We start from the raw sequence: 18,091 nt of genomic DNA, 5'->3' as shown, positions 1-18,091 counted from the left end.
GCACTGGTTGTGTTATTCACAGGAAAAAGAAAAAGATACTGAAGATTTGTTTATCATTAGTAACTTAAAAAAAAACTTCAATCTGTAAAGAAAAATAAAAAGCTATTTTTGAGGAGATCAATTACAGTAAGTGATTGCAGCACTTAACGGTCTCAATTAAGTGTTACCATCTTCTGACTTGCCGGTAGTAACATACCTTTTTGAAATAAATGAGGCCCAGAATAATGCTTTACAGATGCTTTATTCTTAATATTTTTACACTGTACACAGTTGCTCACTTAGTAAACACTACATTACACAAGTATGTTGATAAATGTACAACTGTACTGGAAAAGAAAAATATATATCTCCCAAGATGCTTTTGTGGGTCGTACACAGATGAGTACAACACAGTCATTCCAGACGCCGTTGGCACACAAAAAAAAGTCCGTCACATATCAAATCTCTTATTCCGCAAGATAAAGTTCAATCCTATGTAAATGGAGAGAGCCCAGTAATATCTCAGTTTTCTCTTGTAGTTATTGCATAGCAAGAAACCAGGATGACAAAAACCAGGAACAAGTGTGGGGAAATAAAACAGTCCTTTGAGCTCCTCACATATTTATCAAGAGGTCAGAAGTCAGCACAGGAACTACTCAGGTCATCGCATTGTAGTTCAAAGAACAGAGTACATGTAGTGTAAGGGTTGCAATGATGGTACAAGGAAATGGCTGCTGGGAGGTATTTACACTGAAGGTTGAAGTTGTTAACTTTGCAAAAAATAACAGGGTCAAGCATCTCTTGGAGCGCTCTGGAACACAAGACTTGGTTTTATTTTCCTGAAACCAACTGAACATACCATTCATTACTTGGAGCAGGCTTGAGCCACACAGTCTCATCGTGAAAGGATGACCTTTTCTTCAATTGAAGGTATTCCAAATAAAATATTTGCATACATACATGTATGTTTGCTTGGGAAAGAGTCAAACTTGTATATATAAAAAAAAGAAAATCGCCTACCACTCTACCCTGCCATACGCATACTTATAAAGCATACTTCTACATCATTTGCTTTAAACTCTGCGCTATGACATTTAAAAATCAGATTTGACAACAGAGCAAGCAACAGCACTGATTTAACAAAATAATACTGTTTTTATCTGAAAATATATTAACAGTTTTAATCCTCGCTTTCCCTTAAATAAAACCGCTGTCATCAAGTCACGGCAACGATGAAAATATTGAGCTTTCAGTAAAACATTATAGCACAAGGTCATCCTCAATGATGTGAAAACCACGGTCCATAATAGAAAACATAATTCTTCAACATCTAATGGCATCATCATCATCATTGAGGATAAAAATAAATCTTGAAAGGCTCATTGCACTTAAATTATGGCAAATGTGACAGTAGCTTCAGTAAACCAGAAAGTGTTCTTTGTTCAAGTCTGTTCCTGCATTAAAAAAAGGTCAGTTATTCTTCTCTCTTAGTGGTCCTCTGTGATATTCCTGTTGGGTACGACTGGTGGAGAGCGTGGTTTGGTTTCAGATGCCAACTCCTTTGACTAACGAAGCCTCCAGGGTGATGTTGAACTCCTGCAGAGTCTGTAGCACTCGGATCAGAGAGTTTACCAGTGAGCGGTCCTTAATGAGTGCAGTGTCCTCGTACATCTGGGAGGTGATTGGACAATCTGCAAGCAGAGCAATCCAGTGATGCAGCAAATGGTCCCTGTGAGAGGAAGGGACAAACACGCAAAATCAACAGAGCAGCCTTTAGGGAATCCAGAAAACATTAAAATGGGCAAAATCCTTATTACAAACATCAAACAAATGATCACGAGTTTTAACAGTGTATGTTGTTGTTCGCTCCATTTTACTCACCTTGCTCCCAGACAGACAAGCATCTGAAACTTCCCGTCCTTGCCAATATTTCTCGACGTGCTATTGATGGCCCGCATGAAGCGGCAGAAGTGGCGCACTCTGGTTTGCCAGTTTTCATCTGGAGTGGCCTCCCGTTGCTCAGCACTTTCAAAGTACACTTGTGCCTTCTCTGTCGAAGGGTTAAAATCATCCAAAGACATTACTCACTGCACAGTCATATGCATGAATAAGTAACCCATTTAAAGCAATCACTCAAGTTAAAACAGAGGTGATTTGTTTAATGTTTGTAGTGTTTTAGAGAGTCATTTTTACACAATTCTTAACTAAATTGTTGTTTCTGATCCAGTCAATTCAAGCAATTAATTAGCTGCAGTGGGACTGGCTGAACCATCAACCTTACATTGCTTGCAATAGAGCATTTCATTTCAAGGCAAAAATACAATAAATAGAAAATTTCAAAACACTTAAGACACAGGAGAGCTTATTGTTATGCTGAACTGGACCATGCAGCCCATGGAAGGCCTTTACGCTCTCATTGAAACCATGAAAACATGTTTTGATCTAAATATAAAAACAGCAAATTGTTTAAGCTGGCCTCACGTGCTATTACTCATACCGTTTTCAATATCAACAGCAGCATTGTACAAAAGACCAAAACAGAAAATGCAACAAAAGACAAGGGAAGCAAAAAATGCTTCATTCACAAGTCAAATTGGAAAACATTCATCTTTTTGTTGAGGGTTTTGTCAGAGTTTTATGTGTTAGAAAATTTGCTATATTTATTGAGAAATATTCAGAACCATATCATGGTATTTCTAAAGTTTGCATCTGTTATCATGATGTGCATCTTTGCTTCATCTGTTATCCCCAAAGTATCTTATTAAATTTAATGCATTTTCTGCAGTTACCTTCATGTTGTGTCAATTTCAAATTCCTTATTGTTGCTACTTTGAAATATATGAGTTTAATACTTGCTTTATTCTCTAATGCTAGGGGAAAGAAAATTAAACCTCCAGTCTACTAGTCCTAGAAAGCTCAAGTTCCTACCCAAAAAGTCCCAAATGAAGACGTTCTTAAAGAGTCGAGGTGATTTAAAACCGTGCTGGAAAACTTGCTCCAGAGCCCAGACGAGACCGTACTCCCCACACAGCAGCAGCGTCAGACTGCCTCTCTGTGGAGGGAACAAATGCATGGAGTTGGATTCAGAGAACAAAACACAGCTCTGATTAAAAACACCACAAGACCAATCTACTAAAAATATGAAATCCTTCACAAAATATTTCACAAAATTAGGACTGCAGATGTTTACACCTCACACCAATTTTTAAATTATTCGATTTATGGTGATTCTTAATATTCTTGGTTTACTTTTTTTTTTTTTTACATAAATACTATGAATGACTGCATCAGCAATTTGGATATTGTAACAGACTTGGTGAAACAACCAAATGAAAATTTGACTAATTTCCGAAAGAACTTTTAGTTCTCATCAGGCTCCTTTGTTCTTTTGGTCTCTTAAAAAAGGTGGAGTGAGAGTTAAGGGGATTTCCCCATAAAGGCCCTTTGTTCTTTTATAACAGTGAATTAGTGATCAACCCTACAATCAAGTGTTAGATTTTGATGCACCTAAATAATCCCCACTGAGCATCTTCCTTTTAATTGAAGATGTCAACTGAACCTGCATTCACTACACAATAATTAGTGGGGTTTTGTGTTTGTACAGATTCACTGAGGGTGCAAAAAATAAAAAAATAAAGACAACAGATCAAATTTAGAGTAAAACAAAACAGCATTATTATATTTGAATTTCCCACTGTAGCCCTGAGTAACTGAAGGTTTAGTGGGGTCGACGGGAGCACACGGGCGTATTTTTCTTCATACGTGATGAATAATAGAACTACGTGTTCAGGCCTGTCTAGACTGTTCATCTCTCACCTCCTTCTCCGGCTTGTGGAAGTGTTTCACGATACCATTGATGGCCTCTCCCACTCCCTCCTGGATCTGGCCTGTGTTCAACTCTGAAAGGGGAGGGGAAGAGTAAACAATGATGCTCTAAAAAAATAGAAGCACGATCAGGCAGGCAAATCCCCAACCGGGTTTTATCTCTCGATCATTTTGTTTCATCATTCATGCATTCATTTCTGTGAAGGCTGGAAATCACACGGTGATTAACATAATCCTTAAAGGAGCAGCTTAATTAAACATAGGGGGAAAAAATAATAACTTTAATAAAATTGTAAGATATGAGCAATGTCGATGATTAACTGACTTGGTTTGCTGCTTGGTGAGATGGTAACAAATCTCCTCATCATCCCCGGAGACTGCTGCATGGGTGGTGTGCGGCACATCCTCTCATCATTTTCAGTAGTGGGGGTCATCAGCTCTCCCACTAGTATCCTCTCCAGACTACCATCATCTATGCCTTTCCCCAACCAGCGACCACATGGAAACCTAACACCAAGCACACAGAGCTGGTTAAAAGGGAAAAACAGTTTTTATTAAAATGATACTAGATTTTTTTTTTTCTTTGAGGCTAACTTACTTGTAAGTGTGCCCTGTGATCTCGTTCCGGACCACGACACTCTCCACAAGCCACTTGGCGTACAGTCCTGAGTTGTCGTGACCCATCTGTACCGTTGTGAGCTTTCCCAGGTTCTGACACTAAAACACAGAGAACCACAACAATGTTAAAACGTAGAAATTAAAAAAATGAAAAAGAAAAAGCAAATTTATGTATTCACTCTTGCTGGTAGAGTACAAAAATGTAAAATCAAACACAATCGTCATCAACTTTTAGAAAACAAACTTAGTACCTTCTCGCATTCTGTTGATGTCACAAATAGCATTGTTAATTTATATTACATTGAATGTTTATGTTTTTATATTACTGTTACTGTATAGAGAACAACAAGCGTCTGTGAAGCCATCTCTAAGACTGGTTCTAGACTTGACATGACCCTCTCTACTGCTGTGTGTTTAGGGGTGAAGTTGAGGAGTTCCTGGCCCATATTAAAGAGTTAAGGATAAACACTTTCAGGCTAGACTTCAGAAGCTTTTTTTTAACCACCACAGTGCGATTGTAAAATGGCACCAGTTGCTGTAGTCAATGAGCAGCTGTTAAGATGGTAAAGGAGCTCCTTGCTGAGCAGAGTTGGCAAGGAAGTGTGAAGTGGGGGGAGGGGTCACCGCTTTATCCTCACAGGAGATCATGAGTGAACAACTCAAGTGGTTTAAAAAAGGAGCTCCCTTATACAGCCATATTGCAGAACTGTTCTGTGAATAAGACCTTAAAAGCAAATTGAAGTCAGGCTCTGTTCTGGCTTTAAGATGTGTCCTATTTTCTTCACATGCAAATGGACAGTTGTGAGGGTGGCTGGTCACACCTGGCCTGAGCGTACCACCCGAGTGATCAGGTTCTACATGCAAATAAACCCATGATGTTACAAAATCTCAAAAAAGTTCTCGAGTGGCTTGATTAGGTAATCCAAGGTTGTAATGTGAAAAAGGAGAATACAATACTTAGTCTCTATACAGAGCGCAAAAAACCCCCAAAAACTCAGACACCTCAATCACAGACTGGAAAGCTGTCAAACAAAACACTATACAGGGAAGAGAGACACATAATGAGTACTTTTACAAGACAGCAACAGTGGGCAGCTGCTTTTTCTTGTTTCAAGGAGTTCACTAAAACCTTTAGACTTAAGGAGAGTAAACACAAACTACATTCAGATTGCTAAACTATTGCAGTTAAAATATCTCACATCAAAACAAACACATAGTGGAGAGGATTTGAACAGGTATCATCATCCCCTTACATTAAACTAAACAGTTTAATGTCAATAAAAAGAACGGCGCCTTTAAAAAACAACGTGCGAGGCTTCATTGTTGCCATGTTATTGCACTTCTCGCAGATCTGATTTTATTAACAAAAAAATGATCAATGTTTTATAAGTCAGGACACAAACCTCAAAAGTGATCTCCAAGGTGTTTCTGGGGACCTGAAGGACTCCGGTCTCTGACAGCTCGCCGGAAACACACACCCAGGGGTTGGCTGTGAACATGGAGCCGCCGAGCTTCTTGCTTGGAACAATCACCACGTGGTAAGGGATCACTGGCAGCCAGAGAGAAGGGAAACGTTCTGGCAGCTCAAATCAATAAAACATGAACAGGGTGCATTTTTAGGCGACACTCACTGATGGTTGTGAAGACGTTGGTGAAACAAAAGTAATCGACGGCATTAAAGGACAGCAGATGGTAAAGGAACTGCTCCTTCTCGTCGTCACAGCGCAGGAAGGCATAACGCTTGTACAGTTTTCTAAAAAGCAGAAGACGATTGCCAAAGAATATTAAAAGCCACTTGACACTGACTAAATAACAGGAATTTCTGACATTTGATAATTATTCTGAGCTGATAAAGATGGCAGATAAATAAAATTGGGTAAACTAAAAAATTTTTGTGGTTCAGGTTTTAGGAGAAAAGTGACTCTACGCTCTGAAAGGCAGACAGAACTTCTCCAAACCCAGTTTGTCCCCCAGATATCAATTATGAAGAAGTCTGAAATATTAATGCAGTCTGGACTACAATATGATGCTCTGCAATTCCAGAAGAAATACATTATAAATGGCTTCATCACACACCGTCTGGCTTTCAAAATGGACATTCCTCCATGTGCAAAATAAATCAAGGGCAGAAAGATATACTTTCAGTCTTAAAAAGGTACAAAGGTTACTGCTGCAGCTCCAAATACAATGAAATAATTGTTGCTAATGCAGAGTGGTAGTTCAGCTCACTTTGTTAGCTCGTGATCTGAGAGCAGCTGCTTCAAGTGTCTGGAAAGCAGCTTCTTCTCCATGGAGAGGCGGACCCAGGCTCTGGCCTTGCCCACGTCGGTCTTGATCTCCCCAATGTTCTGAATGTGTCTGCAGGTGAAATGACGGGTTCGGGTGACAGGAAAGGAAGACAAACACAAAGGCAACATACAAATAGGTAAATAAGCTGAAGGAGTATCATTCCAGGGGAAGAGGTTGATACCATACTACACATGGAACCATCTTGAATGATAAATTTCTCTATGCATGTGTATAAGATGTGCCACACTAGTGAAAAATGCACATAAAGTTTCAGTTTGCCATTTAATAACTTCCTAATTCAAAGGAGTTTTGTTCTATATAGAAACCAAAGACATAATTTGGAAAAAAAAAAAACATGTACTTTTTAAAATTTATTGCTATGATTTGGACATCATATCCCTGTCACAACAGTAGGCTGGGAAAACTGCCTACTGTTGCCTACGAATGGCATTTCAACAACGGCGCATTCCCTTAATGTGAAAGCCGGTCCCTCTGAGATGGCTTCCAGCCACTATCATGTCTCTGATGTCCAGACAGATTCCCTTCCACTCCACCTGTGCCATACGCGTGCCACATCCAAGCCTCCTCCACCTTCCACACCCACTCTGCTGTCTCCACCCTCATTCAAACCTACTAACCTAGATTTTTCTGCTCCAGAAGGAAACATTTGTGAGCTGATAATGTCAGAATCCAGAGAGTAAACACAAGCCTAAGCTTTTGCTTAGAAGCTTTATAATGGTGAAAAATGATAATAGCAACACAGTACCCGCTATTAAATAATGCATTTATTTACAGGACTGTGCTTCTGCTAATGTTGTCAGACATTTACAACAACATGGAGCAGGATGTATTCACAACATAAAGTAGAGCTGCATGGCTGTGTCCCGAGATGACCCCTCCTCCCTTCTCTTCGTCTCAGTGAGACTGGTGGGAGGTGTGATAATTAGGCTGGAAGTAACTCGCTGTTCCACGCAGACTCACTCTGTGTCTTCTTCATGTAAGCCAAGAACGAATAACGCTGAATCCTTTTAGTAGATGACAGCGGGGTCTGCAGTCACACACCTTTACATAGGTGCTAAAGCATGCAAATGTGTTGAAAGAGACAAGAGCATCTCTGAAAAGGTGACTTCTCTATACGTTTAAACATTCTTGATAAACATTTTTAGTTGCACAGAAGAAAAAAGTCATCTGGGAGATTAGAAACATGCCATCCTCTTTATCTTTGCCATAGTTTGCACATTTTGCCACATGGTTCCATTTCAAACTCTTACAGAAAAGCTAACTTTAGTTGTAAAACTTTATAATAAAAACTTTTCTATTATGAATATTTTCATAATTATATTTATGTATTTATTTACACATGTCCTGGTAGATGATTTCCCCCACTAGTAATGTATGTTATTAAACCCTATTTATTTATTTATTTTTACTAATCTACACAAATGTATTGATTTGATGTTTTCTCATTTTAGCCAGATCCATCAACAGTATTTAAAACATGTTTCATTGCAGGAGAGTCAATTCTGCCTTTGTTATGACAAGAGTTTAAAAAAGGAACTTTTTAGGAAGTTGATACAACATAAAACATGTGCAGAATAATTTTTTAAATTCACATTTAAAACATTAAAAAAGTGTATTCTTCTAAAAATATACTTTATGTGTGACTCACAGGACTGATTTTGTAAATTACAATATCTGATATAGTTCATTTACTGTAAAGTAATAAAAATCGGTGCTAATACTTTGTTGCAGTCTATATATTTCTTATAATTTAGGCTTAACTTTTCATTTACTGAAAATGAAAACTGTTGTAACTTTTCCACACACATATTTCTAATATTTTGTGGGAAATTGTTAACTCTGTTTACGTTTAAAAATACATGCAATAGTTTGATCAACGAGATTTGCTCATTTAAACTGTTCCTAAAGCATCCACGCCGCTACGGCAGAAAACATGCTCGTGTCTTTTGTGGTGCAGTTCAACATCTACCACAAGGGGGCAGCATTATTCTACCAAACTGTACATCTGTCCAATGTGATCAGTAGTTGGGTCAACAAGTGCCTGAATAGAGGATTTCATTAATCGCTCGTCAGGATGTTCCTCACCTCATGTCCTGGATCAGGGAGATCCTGAGTGGAGGCATGGCTGATCCACCACCATCAGATTTCCTCCGCTCCGTGTCATGAATGAACCCTGGGAGGAAAGTAAGCGCACCTAATGAAAACGTCACCATTCTCTAAGCTGATTGGACCCCTAAAGAGAAATGACAAGAGTGTTTACCTGGAGGTCCCAACCCGCCTGGAGTGGCATTCTTCTCTTTGCTGTCCTGGTAATGCAGGAGGTGGGACCATAAGGCGGATTTCCCCTGTAAGGAGAAGAAAGTCGCAATTAAATACATTTCCTGTTTAAAATTAGTAATTTCTCGTGATTGGCTCATTGTGACCATGGTGATGTTTTCCAGACCTGTTTAACCTGCAGCCCGTGACTCCAGATCCTCTCCAGGAGGTCACAGAGACTCGCAATCAAGGTGTTCTCCTCCACACCTGTGATGCTAACCTCGCCGTGACCCAATTCCACGGCCTCTCGACCCATCTTCTCTACCAGCATTCGTTTTGTCTACAAACAAAAAACATAAAATAAAAACGAACGAACTCATGCCAATACTGAGAATTCAAACTAATATTCCAGAGGTTCGCTGTTAAACCTCAAACCAAGATCCATTTAAGTGTAGCAGTAAAAAAAGAAGAATATACTCAAAACAAAACAAATAAAAATCCAAGCAAAAACAAACCAGAATAAACATTTTTCAGGTTTACAGTTTCAAAAGGAATAAAAATCTCTGTTTACTAGGACTTACAAAACCTACAATACAAGCTAAATAAGTAATAATCAAATAATTGTATTTATTCTTTAGGGTTTTATTTAATAATTTTGAAGAAAATAACGGATAATTGATAACTGAAATGGTAAATATGTGGAAGAAGTGGGAAACCAACAGATTACAAACCTTGTTCCTGCACTCTTTCAATAGTCCTTCAACAAACTTCCAGTTGGTCTGAGCGATGACAGAGGGCGACAGGTTGGACAGTTTAGGCTGTCTGATGGTGGTGCCCAAATTTCGAGCTTCCTGGATGTATTTCTAAGAAGAGAATTCAATAAGCAAATGTTAGAAAGAAATGATCAACTACACCTTACCAGGATCAGTTCAAAACCAGCTTTTACACTGGAATACACTGTATTGGTATTCATCTTAAATGAAATGTGCAATAGCTACTGTACTTATGTTAATAGCTTCTATGGCTGTCAAACTTAAGACCAACAAGTCTTAAACACAAGCTTAAGAAGCAAAAAAAGGGGACAAATATCAATTGTAACTAGAATGAAAAGTTCAGATAAAGCTCAGCTGCTGAAAGTTAGAGAAGCAGATGGTGCTAAAGATCACGTGAGTGGACTTCCACATCTGGTCTGTGGTCTACCGTCACATACCAAGTCCACAGACACCGACTTCAGACAGGGCCTGAAGGACTGCGAGAGCCAGTAGTAGTCAAGAAACAGCAGGAGCTGCGGCTCCGGAAACAAACACTCTACATGCTGAGAGTGTGTGAGATCGCGAGGGCAAGAAATGCAGAAAGACAGAGACAAAAAATTAAATAAATAAATGAAAACATTTATAAAATGAAGAAAAGCAGATATGTGAGAGGAGGCGGGAGTGCAGGAGAAAGGTGAAAAATAAAGCAGATTAAGAAGTCAGGCATAAAGAGAAGGTTTACTCTAGCTCAGGCAGACAGACTGAATTAACCCAGTTATGAAACCCATTTGAGGACCTCATACCTCTCTCTGGTCATTGTCCAGATAAAGGTGCTCAGCGTGTTGCTTCTGCCGGTCTCTCCTCCTCCACTGAGCCGGGGCACTTCTCTTAGCCCATCTGTGGCACAAAGCGCTTTGATCAGCTTTTAACTAACCTGATTTAGAGGTCACTTCAGAAGGAGCAGAACGGCTCAGGCATGCTCACTTGTTGCTGGTGGGCCCCGTGGAGAGCACGTCCGACTGCAGCCGGGGGAAGAAGCCCTGCTCGTAGCGGCCCTGGCCGATCTTCATGTCGAGCAGATGGGGGTGCAGAGCAGTGTGGTCGATCTTTGCCACTCTCATCTCAATAGCTTTCTCTGCAGATATGAATAAAACATGCATTTTTGATTGGTGGTTTAAATTGGTTTAGGAATGAGGATTTGTTTATGTCGCATATTTCTAATTAAAATCCTGCAATTTATTTGATAGATTGTTCAGTCTTTACACTAATACCATTTTACAGGGGGAGCTCAGTAAATATCAGTTCAATTAATTGAAAAAGTAGAACTTTTCTAACTATTCCACAAAAATGCAATCTTTGAAATGTTCTGACTGCGACTTAAGATAATAAAAAAAAATTATTACGGAAAAGTTGGCTCACTGAAAAGTATGTCCATGTTCTGTACATGTATGCATCTGATATGATTTTCTCTATATGCCGTCTTGTACAATATTGTAATCTTCTGAAATTCATAATGTTAGATTTTTTACATTCTGTAAGCCATAAAAATACTTGAAATACATTATCCTTTGTGTACTGAATCAACTTAGTACACAAGCTTTAACTTTTTCTATTATTCAAGTTAAGATTCAAAATACATTAAATATGGTTATCCTGACTTTAAATGTCTCACTGTGTGACTGCAATTCTCTTTGCTTTTGTTCTCCTCACAATTCATCTGTCTACGACCATTTGATTTTCTTTGTATTCTTGTATGTTAAAATAAATCTGAAAATGTAAAAACAACAAGTTGGCATCTCGACAAAGAAAATCTTCTTAAAAAAAAAAAGAATTCCTCCCAACACCCACAGAACCAGATGCAGCATCAGAACAAAAACGGAGCATCGACATTACTCTCAAAGGAAGTAAAATGAATGCTGCTTTAGACAGTGATTTCAGATCAACAGTACGCCCACACTGTCAATAAGAATATTTCAGTCAGTCAGCGAAAAGGACTTGTAGCAGAAAAGAGTGAGATAAAAATGTGTAGGAACACAGCCTGAAATCAGGGTGAGGTTAAAATAAAAAGGACTTCATCACTCGTTACACGTTAGAAGTAATCCGGTAACCCCAATAAGAAGAAATGATGAATAAGTTAATCCTTCAACATTCAAACATCTCTTCAGAATTAAACATCTATAACATTAATATGTTAAAATAAAGACATTACAGAAGTTCAGTAATCAGAAAGGAGCCCGACCCATCCTCTGAGTTTACAGATGGAATGAACTGAATACACAGTTAAAGAGCCGCCTGTCACCCACGGACATTTCAGACAAAAACAAATATTACGATGGTTGGTCTTGTTTTTCTCCAGCCCAATGATTTGTGGTCCAGCAGCGACAAAATCTGTTTTTTCAAAGCGCTTTTTAATTGGCCTGTCTGCAAACAAGACAGCGAATGACAACAAATATCAGTAACACTTTATTTGACGGGTTGTGAATAAGACTGTCATGACACCGTCATACACATGACATAACACCTGTCATGAACATGAGTAAGTCTTCATGAATATTTATGACTGTTGTCATAAAGTGTCATTCGGTAAATCATGACACTTAATACAAAGTTGAAATAATTCAAAATGTCTTCGTTATGACAACGTGACATTAACCAAGAAATCATGATCTGACATAAATTTTTTATAAAAGTATTACTGATTAAACTTTAAAAATTATGCAGCTTTATGTTATTAAAACAAAATTTTTGTATTTTTTTTTTATCACCCCGCAAGGGGTCTTTTTGTGGGCTCTAGTGTCCCTTTTTCAAAGTAGGCTGACAGGAAAGGGGGAAGGAGAGAGTGGGAAGACATGCGGTAAACGTCGTCGGGTCCGGGAGTCAAACCCGCGACAGCCGCGTCGAGGCTACGTTGCCTCTGAATGTGGGTCGCGCTAACCCCTCCGCCGCCACAGCACGCCCTTAAAACTAAATTTTAATGACACTTTATGACAACAGTCATACATAGTCATGAAGACTTACTCATGTTCACGACAGGTGTTATGTCATGTTTATGACGGTGTCATGACAGTCTTATTCACAACCCGTCAAATAAAGTGTTACCCAAATATCTGTGATGGTTGGAAATGTAGACTTCATATTAAATTAGTTCTACAATTTACATAATTATATTCATGAAATCTTACATTGCAAAAAGGCGAGAAATCCTCACGCTAGTACACAGATTACCGATTTTATACTGATAACTAACTGATCTCTTCTTACCCGCTTCCTCGATGTTGGTGCATTTTTGGTACATGGAGGTTCGCAGCGTAGGCGTACGGACGTTCAGCATGCGGATCTTGTCCACACGGGCATCAAACACCCTTAGTGTGTGTTCCTTCTCCTCATCGTCGTGACAAAGAATCTTACTATCGATGAAAGAGGCAAACATCTGAGTCTCCAGGAAACGTGACAGGAAGGGCAGGTAGGGTTCTGGTTGATCAGACAGGAAGGAGGCCTGCACACAGACATGAAATGGTGCTAGTCATGCAGATTGTTTCCAAATGGTTTGCAAAATGATATGTCACTGCATCATTTTCGCCCCTGCATTTATGAGCTTGTGTATGAGCTTATTGCACGACAAAAACTGCACCACAACAACGCACCTTGTCAAAGTTCTGCATCTGGTCTCTGTTGGTGAACCAGGACTCTTTGTCGTGGCTCGGCTGGATGACGAACACCTCATAGTCGGCAAACATCTGCGTGAATCGGTTGGCGAAGACCTCGCGCACTTGGATGTTGAGCTGGTGCATCTTCAGCTCTTCCTCGTCGCACTGAGCCCGCGCATCTTTGTTGCAGCTGGCATCATCTCTCACCTCCAACTGGTTTGAGGAAATATTGAAAAAAAAATCATGTAGTAATCAGTGACACTAAAATAAAATAAAATGAACGAAATGACTGCTATGACTGCTGAAGAATCAGCTTTTGAAAGGAAACTAAAAATGTTTCCTTGCAGGGCAGCCACCAGAAAGTGAAATGAAGCCACTATGAAAGTGCTTAAAAACCAAAATATATTGCATTAGGTTTATTACTAACAACTAAGGACTCAATTTCATTCCTTCCTTTTTACTTCTAGTAACTCAGCAGCAGGTTTATCAAGAATAAGAAAGGATTGACCTCATAGCTGACAAACTATACAGAGGCGCCTTGCTAATCTGTTCAGGGAGAGCTAATGGCTGCCGCTAGTGCATAAGTGGATTAGACTTCACGTATAGAGATTAGTTTAGTCACCCATCAAATTCCTCCTAGTGGTTATTTGTAACAATTATTGTTTGCAAATTGGCAAAGAAGCTTGTAAAATGTGCAAACTGAAACCAGTATAGTCTATCTGAATGAGCTGTAACTCCCTAATTAACTGTATTTTCATTAACATTTGGTTTTAAATTAGTATTATGGGCTTCATCCATCTTTCAGCTGAAATATTGAAAAACAACACTGCCATCATTTAAGGGACAAACATGGAGGTAAAACAAAATTTTTGAGATAATACAGCAGCCTAGTCAAGATGTAGGAGAGTAAAAAAATGTCTTGGTCTTACTTTAAATAAACATACAGACTTGGTAGATTTATAGCTGCACAATATGTTGAAATAAAGCTGACATCAGAATTCCAATGCATGACACAAAAACGCTTCAGTAATTGGCAAGACGCTTACCAATAATATATTTAGGCAGTTTCATAACCATTTCCATTATTCTCGTACATAATCTAGATCAAAGTGACAGAGGTGCTAAAGCTCAGGAAGAACTACGGGGGAATTGTGATGAACAGTGAGAAAAAAGTGAGGTAGTCAATGTCTCATGGTATTAAGGACATACTTTTGCAGTGTCATGTTTTCCTTATCTGGTGTTGCTCTAGTAGGAGTGTGAACGTTAATCAACGAGCGGCTCTGAAGCAGGACTGAAGGGCTAAAAGTTGTTAAATATTTTAATGAAATGAAGAAAAAAAAGCATCTGCATGCATCAAGCACTGGAGAGGCTTATTGTTTAATATTATACAGTTTATATATATTTTCCACTGGCTAAATAAGTAACTTGACTGTCACACTGTTCTTTTAATTGGATCACTCCTCCATTAAACATTAACCCCCACTACATGTTAAATGAGCATCTGAGCGGGTGATTTCTAATTCATTAGGTGACGTCACTTCTCACCTTCTCCAGGCTCACGCCTGTTCTCTTGACCAGGGCCTGTAGCCGGGCGATTGTTTCGTTCTCCCTGAGCAGGTAGGAGGTGAGGGGCGACCCCAGGTTGCCGTTGCGCTTGTCGGAGACCATGTCGACAGAACGGAAGCGGGATCTTCCCTGACTCTCACTGGAGTGGATGTTTCCCTCCGGAGAGACGCCGAACGACATGAGAACCTCTGAGATCTCCTGAATGAACTCCAGTTTGTTGGGAAACTGCGGCAACTCCTCCGGCAGTTCAATGAAGTGATTATCAATGTCCACAAAACACAAGTTAGCCTAGGTATGGAGGAAAAAAAAATTAGTTAGAAATACCATGAGAAACCCACATTGAATTGATAATGATTTAAACTAGTCCTATTGTTAATTGAAACACCACAAGCTGAAGGCTTGAAAGTTCAAACTTATAACTGAATTTACGTTTGTGACATTAGGTTATGCCTTCAACTCTTCTGTGAATAAGCAGGAGTGGAAACAATTCCTGATAATGAGCCGCCTGCTGGCCAACTAAGCTGGGAAGTAAAGCTGACAGGCTTGAAATATTCTGGTGCACTTGAGGCTCTATGCAAGTTAAATATAAATGGGCTCAGTGTCCAATTATCTGGAGTAACTAGATACCTCAAAGTAACTTCAAAAAGTAGACAGATGAGAGAAGAGGAGACGCTGTGAGGACAGCCCTCTATTTTTAAATTCACAAAAAAATAAGCCTTCTTTGCACACCTCTCTATTTTTGTTAAACTCAAACTCTGTTAGATATGGCCGCGTGTGTTTGTGCGCATGTTTTTTTTTGTACCTCTTGTGGCAGCTCCAGCTTTGTGCGGTCATCCTGCCCATTAGAGTGGAGGCCCATTAGATACGGCACAGGAGCGTCCAGGAAGTGCAGGAGGGAAGCGGGCAGAATGGGAACATAGACATGCTGCCACTGGAAGGGGAACATTAAGGCCGTGATGCTCTCCGCCACCGCCATCAGCCTCTGGTAATCTGGTTCACAAAAAGCAGAGGTTCATCGAGGACACGCAACGGCAGTATTCTTTTCATATGACCAGTTTTCATGTGTGATTTGAGCTACACCCAAATCAACCACATACATACATTATTAACTAAAATGTACTAATATATTGACCAATTAAATATGCTGAAGCTCTCATATAAAATAAGTCCAACACAAAACAGAAGCCTAAGGACATCATAAGGCTGATAAGCTGAGGATCCGAAAGTTTAATCAGCTAATTTATTATTTCTGGCAGAAATGAGCTCCAGCTAAAATAAATTATTTTTAAACAACATGGCTGTTTTAAATCAACCTAGAGCAGTAGGAGTTTTGTGGAGCAAAAACAGAACATGACAGGAAGCTGCTTCTGTCTTTGTTGTGCAACTGAGTGAGTGTGGCTATATGGCTGCTCAGTCTGTAAGGAATTAGCATTCATGGCGAAGTGAGCTTAAATTTTCCAACTGGGGTATAATGTAAAAATCTGTCTTGGGTAATAATAACAGGGGTATTAAACATTAAAACCACAGTCGAGATTAGGTGAAACCAGAATTAGTGTATTTTAACGTAGAGCTGCATATCTATCGACATTCTGCATATGTAGAGAGGCAAAAATCAGTCAGAAGGAGCCAAATTTTCCCAATATAGGAAAGTCAAAATGCATCAAGCCATAAAATCCAACTATTCTTAATCTGAAAGTGCATGTTATCCAACTTAGTACTCGAGAGGTTTAGTAATATTAAAAAAAACAACACTGTAATTTTCCCTTGTGACTCAAAACTAATTGCTCCCATCAAAGGACCTGCAGTGCAGTTTTCTCTTATGTGTCACTGTCCTGAGAGGGAAAAAAACAGAAAAGAAAAAAAACAAAATTGACTGAAAACCAGAAATAGTCATCGGTCAGGAAAAGCCTGATACATGCATCTCTAAATCTTTGCTTTACCTAATCATAACCACACAACCTCTTGACTCCTGAATCATCATGAACTACTCTTAAGGACATATTGACAATATCTAGATCAGGGGTCTTCAATTCCAGGTCTGATGGTCTCTGGTGTCCCTGGTCGAACACACCTGAATCAAATGGCTGAACTTCCTTATCGGTATGCAGTTAAGTTTTCCAGAGTCCTGCTAATGACCTCCTTATTTCATTGTGGTGTGTTGAAGCAGAGACACAACTAAAAGTTGCAGGACACCGGCCCTCAATGCCTAGATTTGAAAACCTTTGGTGTAGATTATGTGAATAAGAGAAAATTAAGAAAATCTTGAAAAAAAAAAAAAAACCGTATTGTATTTTTTTTTTACAAATGTAAAGCAAAGGGATTACAAAAAATTAAAAAAAATCAGCAACCAAAAAGAAAATTAAATTAAGGGATTAGGTGAGTTACAGGCAGCCATCTAGTACACTGTCCTGTAGGGTAGAATAAGTAAAAGTCTCTACTATTCATTATTAGTGCAAACCAAACATTTCAGATTGTTAACAGGCTAGGCACAAGTTCTGGTTTCTTCTTCCTGTGGGGCGTGTGTGCCCTTTGCCCCCAGGAGAACAGACACACTGAAGCGTGACACAGCTGCAGCACGCTGACCTGCTGGCTAACTTTAAATTCCTTCACTGTGACTTCACATTGCAACACTCCTCCCAGCTCAGGGCTTCACACCTAAGTCAACGGCCATGCGAGCAAATATGCGCGCAGTCCTCATCTGCATTCCTGCTCAATCCCAGCCGACACCTACTGTGCATTCAGCAGCCACGCTGCCTCTCCTCTTATGGTGCCAGAATAAATGCCACGGCCACATTTGGCTGTGAGCTGCTCCATAAGTGGGGAACACTCATCCCTTCAAGCACGCCGTCTTTCCCAGGATAGGGACAAGAATACTAACATCAGCCAACCCCTTTTAAAGTAGGCCATCAGAACAAGAAACTACTTAAAAAGCTGCATGACTCGAATACTTCGCAGCTGACCCAAATGAGGGCTGATAAGAGTTTGCTGATAACTATTTACTTACTCAGTGCAGATGTGACAGGAAACACTATAAAGCACCAAATGGATTAGTTTCAACACCTCAGCTTCCTTAGCAGCACAAATGGAGCAGCTTGATGTTTTTTTTATTTATTTTTTTATCTTAACCTAATTGGGCAA

At 39.4% G+C, this 18,091-nt stretch overlaps 1 protein-coding gene across 5 annotated transcripts in view; it reads right to left on the bottom strand.

Moving 5' to 3' along the window:
* Positions 1–222: 222 nt before the first annotated feature.
* The window catches only part of dennd5a (DENN/MADD domain containing 5A), a 32,342-nt gene continuing 14,473 nt past the window's right edge, over positions 223–18,091 (bottom strand). For 3 of the 5 annotated variants that reach the window (XM_028013981.1, XM_028013982.1, XM_028013985.1), the window contains 20 exons: positions 15,756–15,943; positions 14,933–15,241; positions 13,385–13,600; positions 13,002–13,236; positions 12,072–12,161; positions 10,725–10,875; positions 10,544–10,637; positions 9,720–9,851; positions 9,176–9,328; positions 8,993–9,077; positions 8,818–8,905; positions 6,652–6,780; positions 6,054–6,175; positions 5,826–5,971; positions 4,403–4,521; positions 4,130–4,311; positions 3,796–3,878; positions 2,908–3,031; positions 1,861–2,029; positions 223–1,708 (listed from right to left, as the gene is read on the bottom strand). In XM_028013981.1, coding sequence (XP_027869782.1) covers positions 1,525–1,708; positions 1,861–2,029; positions 2,908–3,031; positions 3,796–3,878; positions 4,130–4,311; positions 4,403–4,521; positions 5,826–5,971; positions 6,054–6,175; positions 6,652–6,780; positions 8,818–8,905; positions 8,993–9,077; positions 9,176–9,328; positions 9,720–9,851; positions 10,544–10,637; positions 10,725–10,875; positions 12,072–12,161; positions 13,002–13,236; positions 13,385–13,600; positions 14,933–15,241; positions 15,756–15,943 — 2,999 coding nt within the window. In that variant the 3' untranslated portion in view covers positions 223–1,524. The remainder of the gene's footprint in view (positions 1,709–1,860; positions 2,030–2,907; positions 3,032–3,795; positions 3,879–4,129; positions 4,312–4,402; positions 4,522–5,825; positions 5,972–6,053; positions 6,176–6,651; positions 6,781–8,817; positions 8,906–8,992; positions 9,078–9,175; positions 9,329–9,719; positions 9,852–10,543; positions 10,638–10,724; positions 10,876–12,071; positions 12,162–13,001; positions 13,237–13,384; positions 13,601–14,932; positions 15,242–15,755; positions 15,944–18,091) is intronic. The other 2 variants (XM_028013983.1, XM_028013984.1) reach the window with 1 other exon arrangement.

Source organism: Xiphophorus couchianus, chromosome 4 (assembly GCF_001444195.1).
Source record: "Xiphophorus couchianus chromosome 4, X_couchianus-1.0, whole genome shotgun sequence".
Classification (NCBI taxonomy): Eukaryota; Metazoa; Chordata; class Actinopteri; order Cyprinodontiformes; family Poeciliidae; genus Xiphophorus; species Xiphophorus couchianus.
Note: the sequence above shows the minus strand (reverse complement) of the source record. Positions and strands in the feature narration are given on the sequence as shown.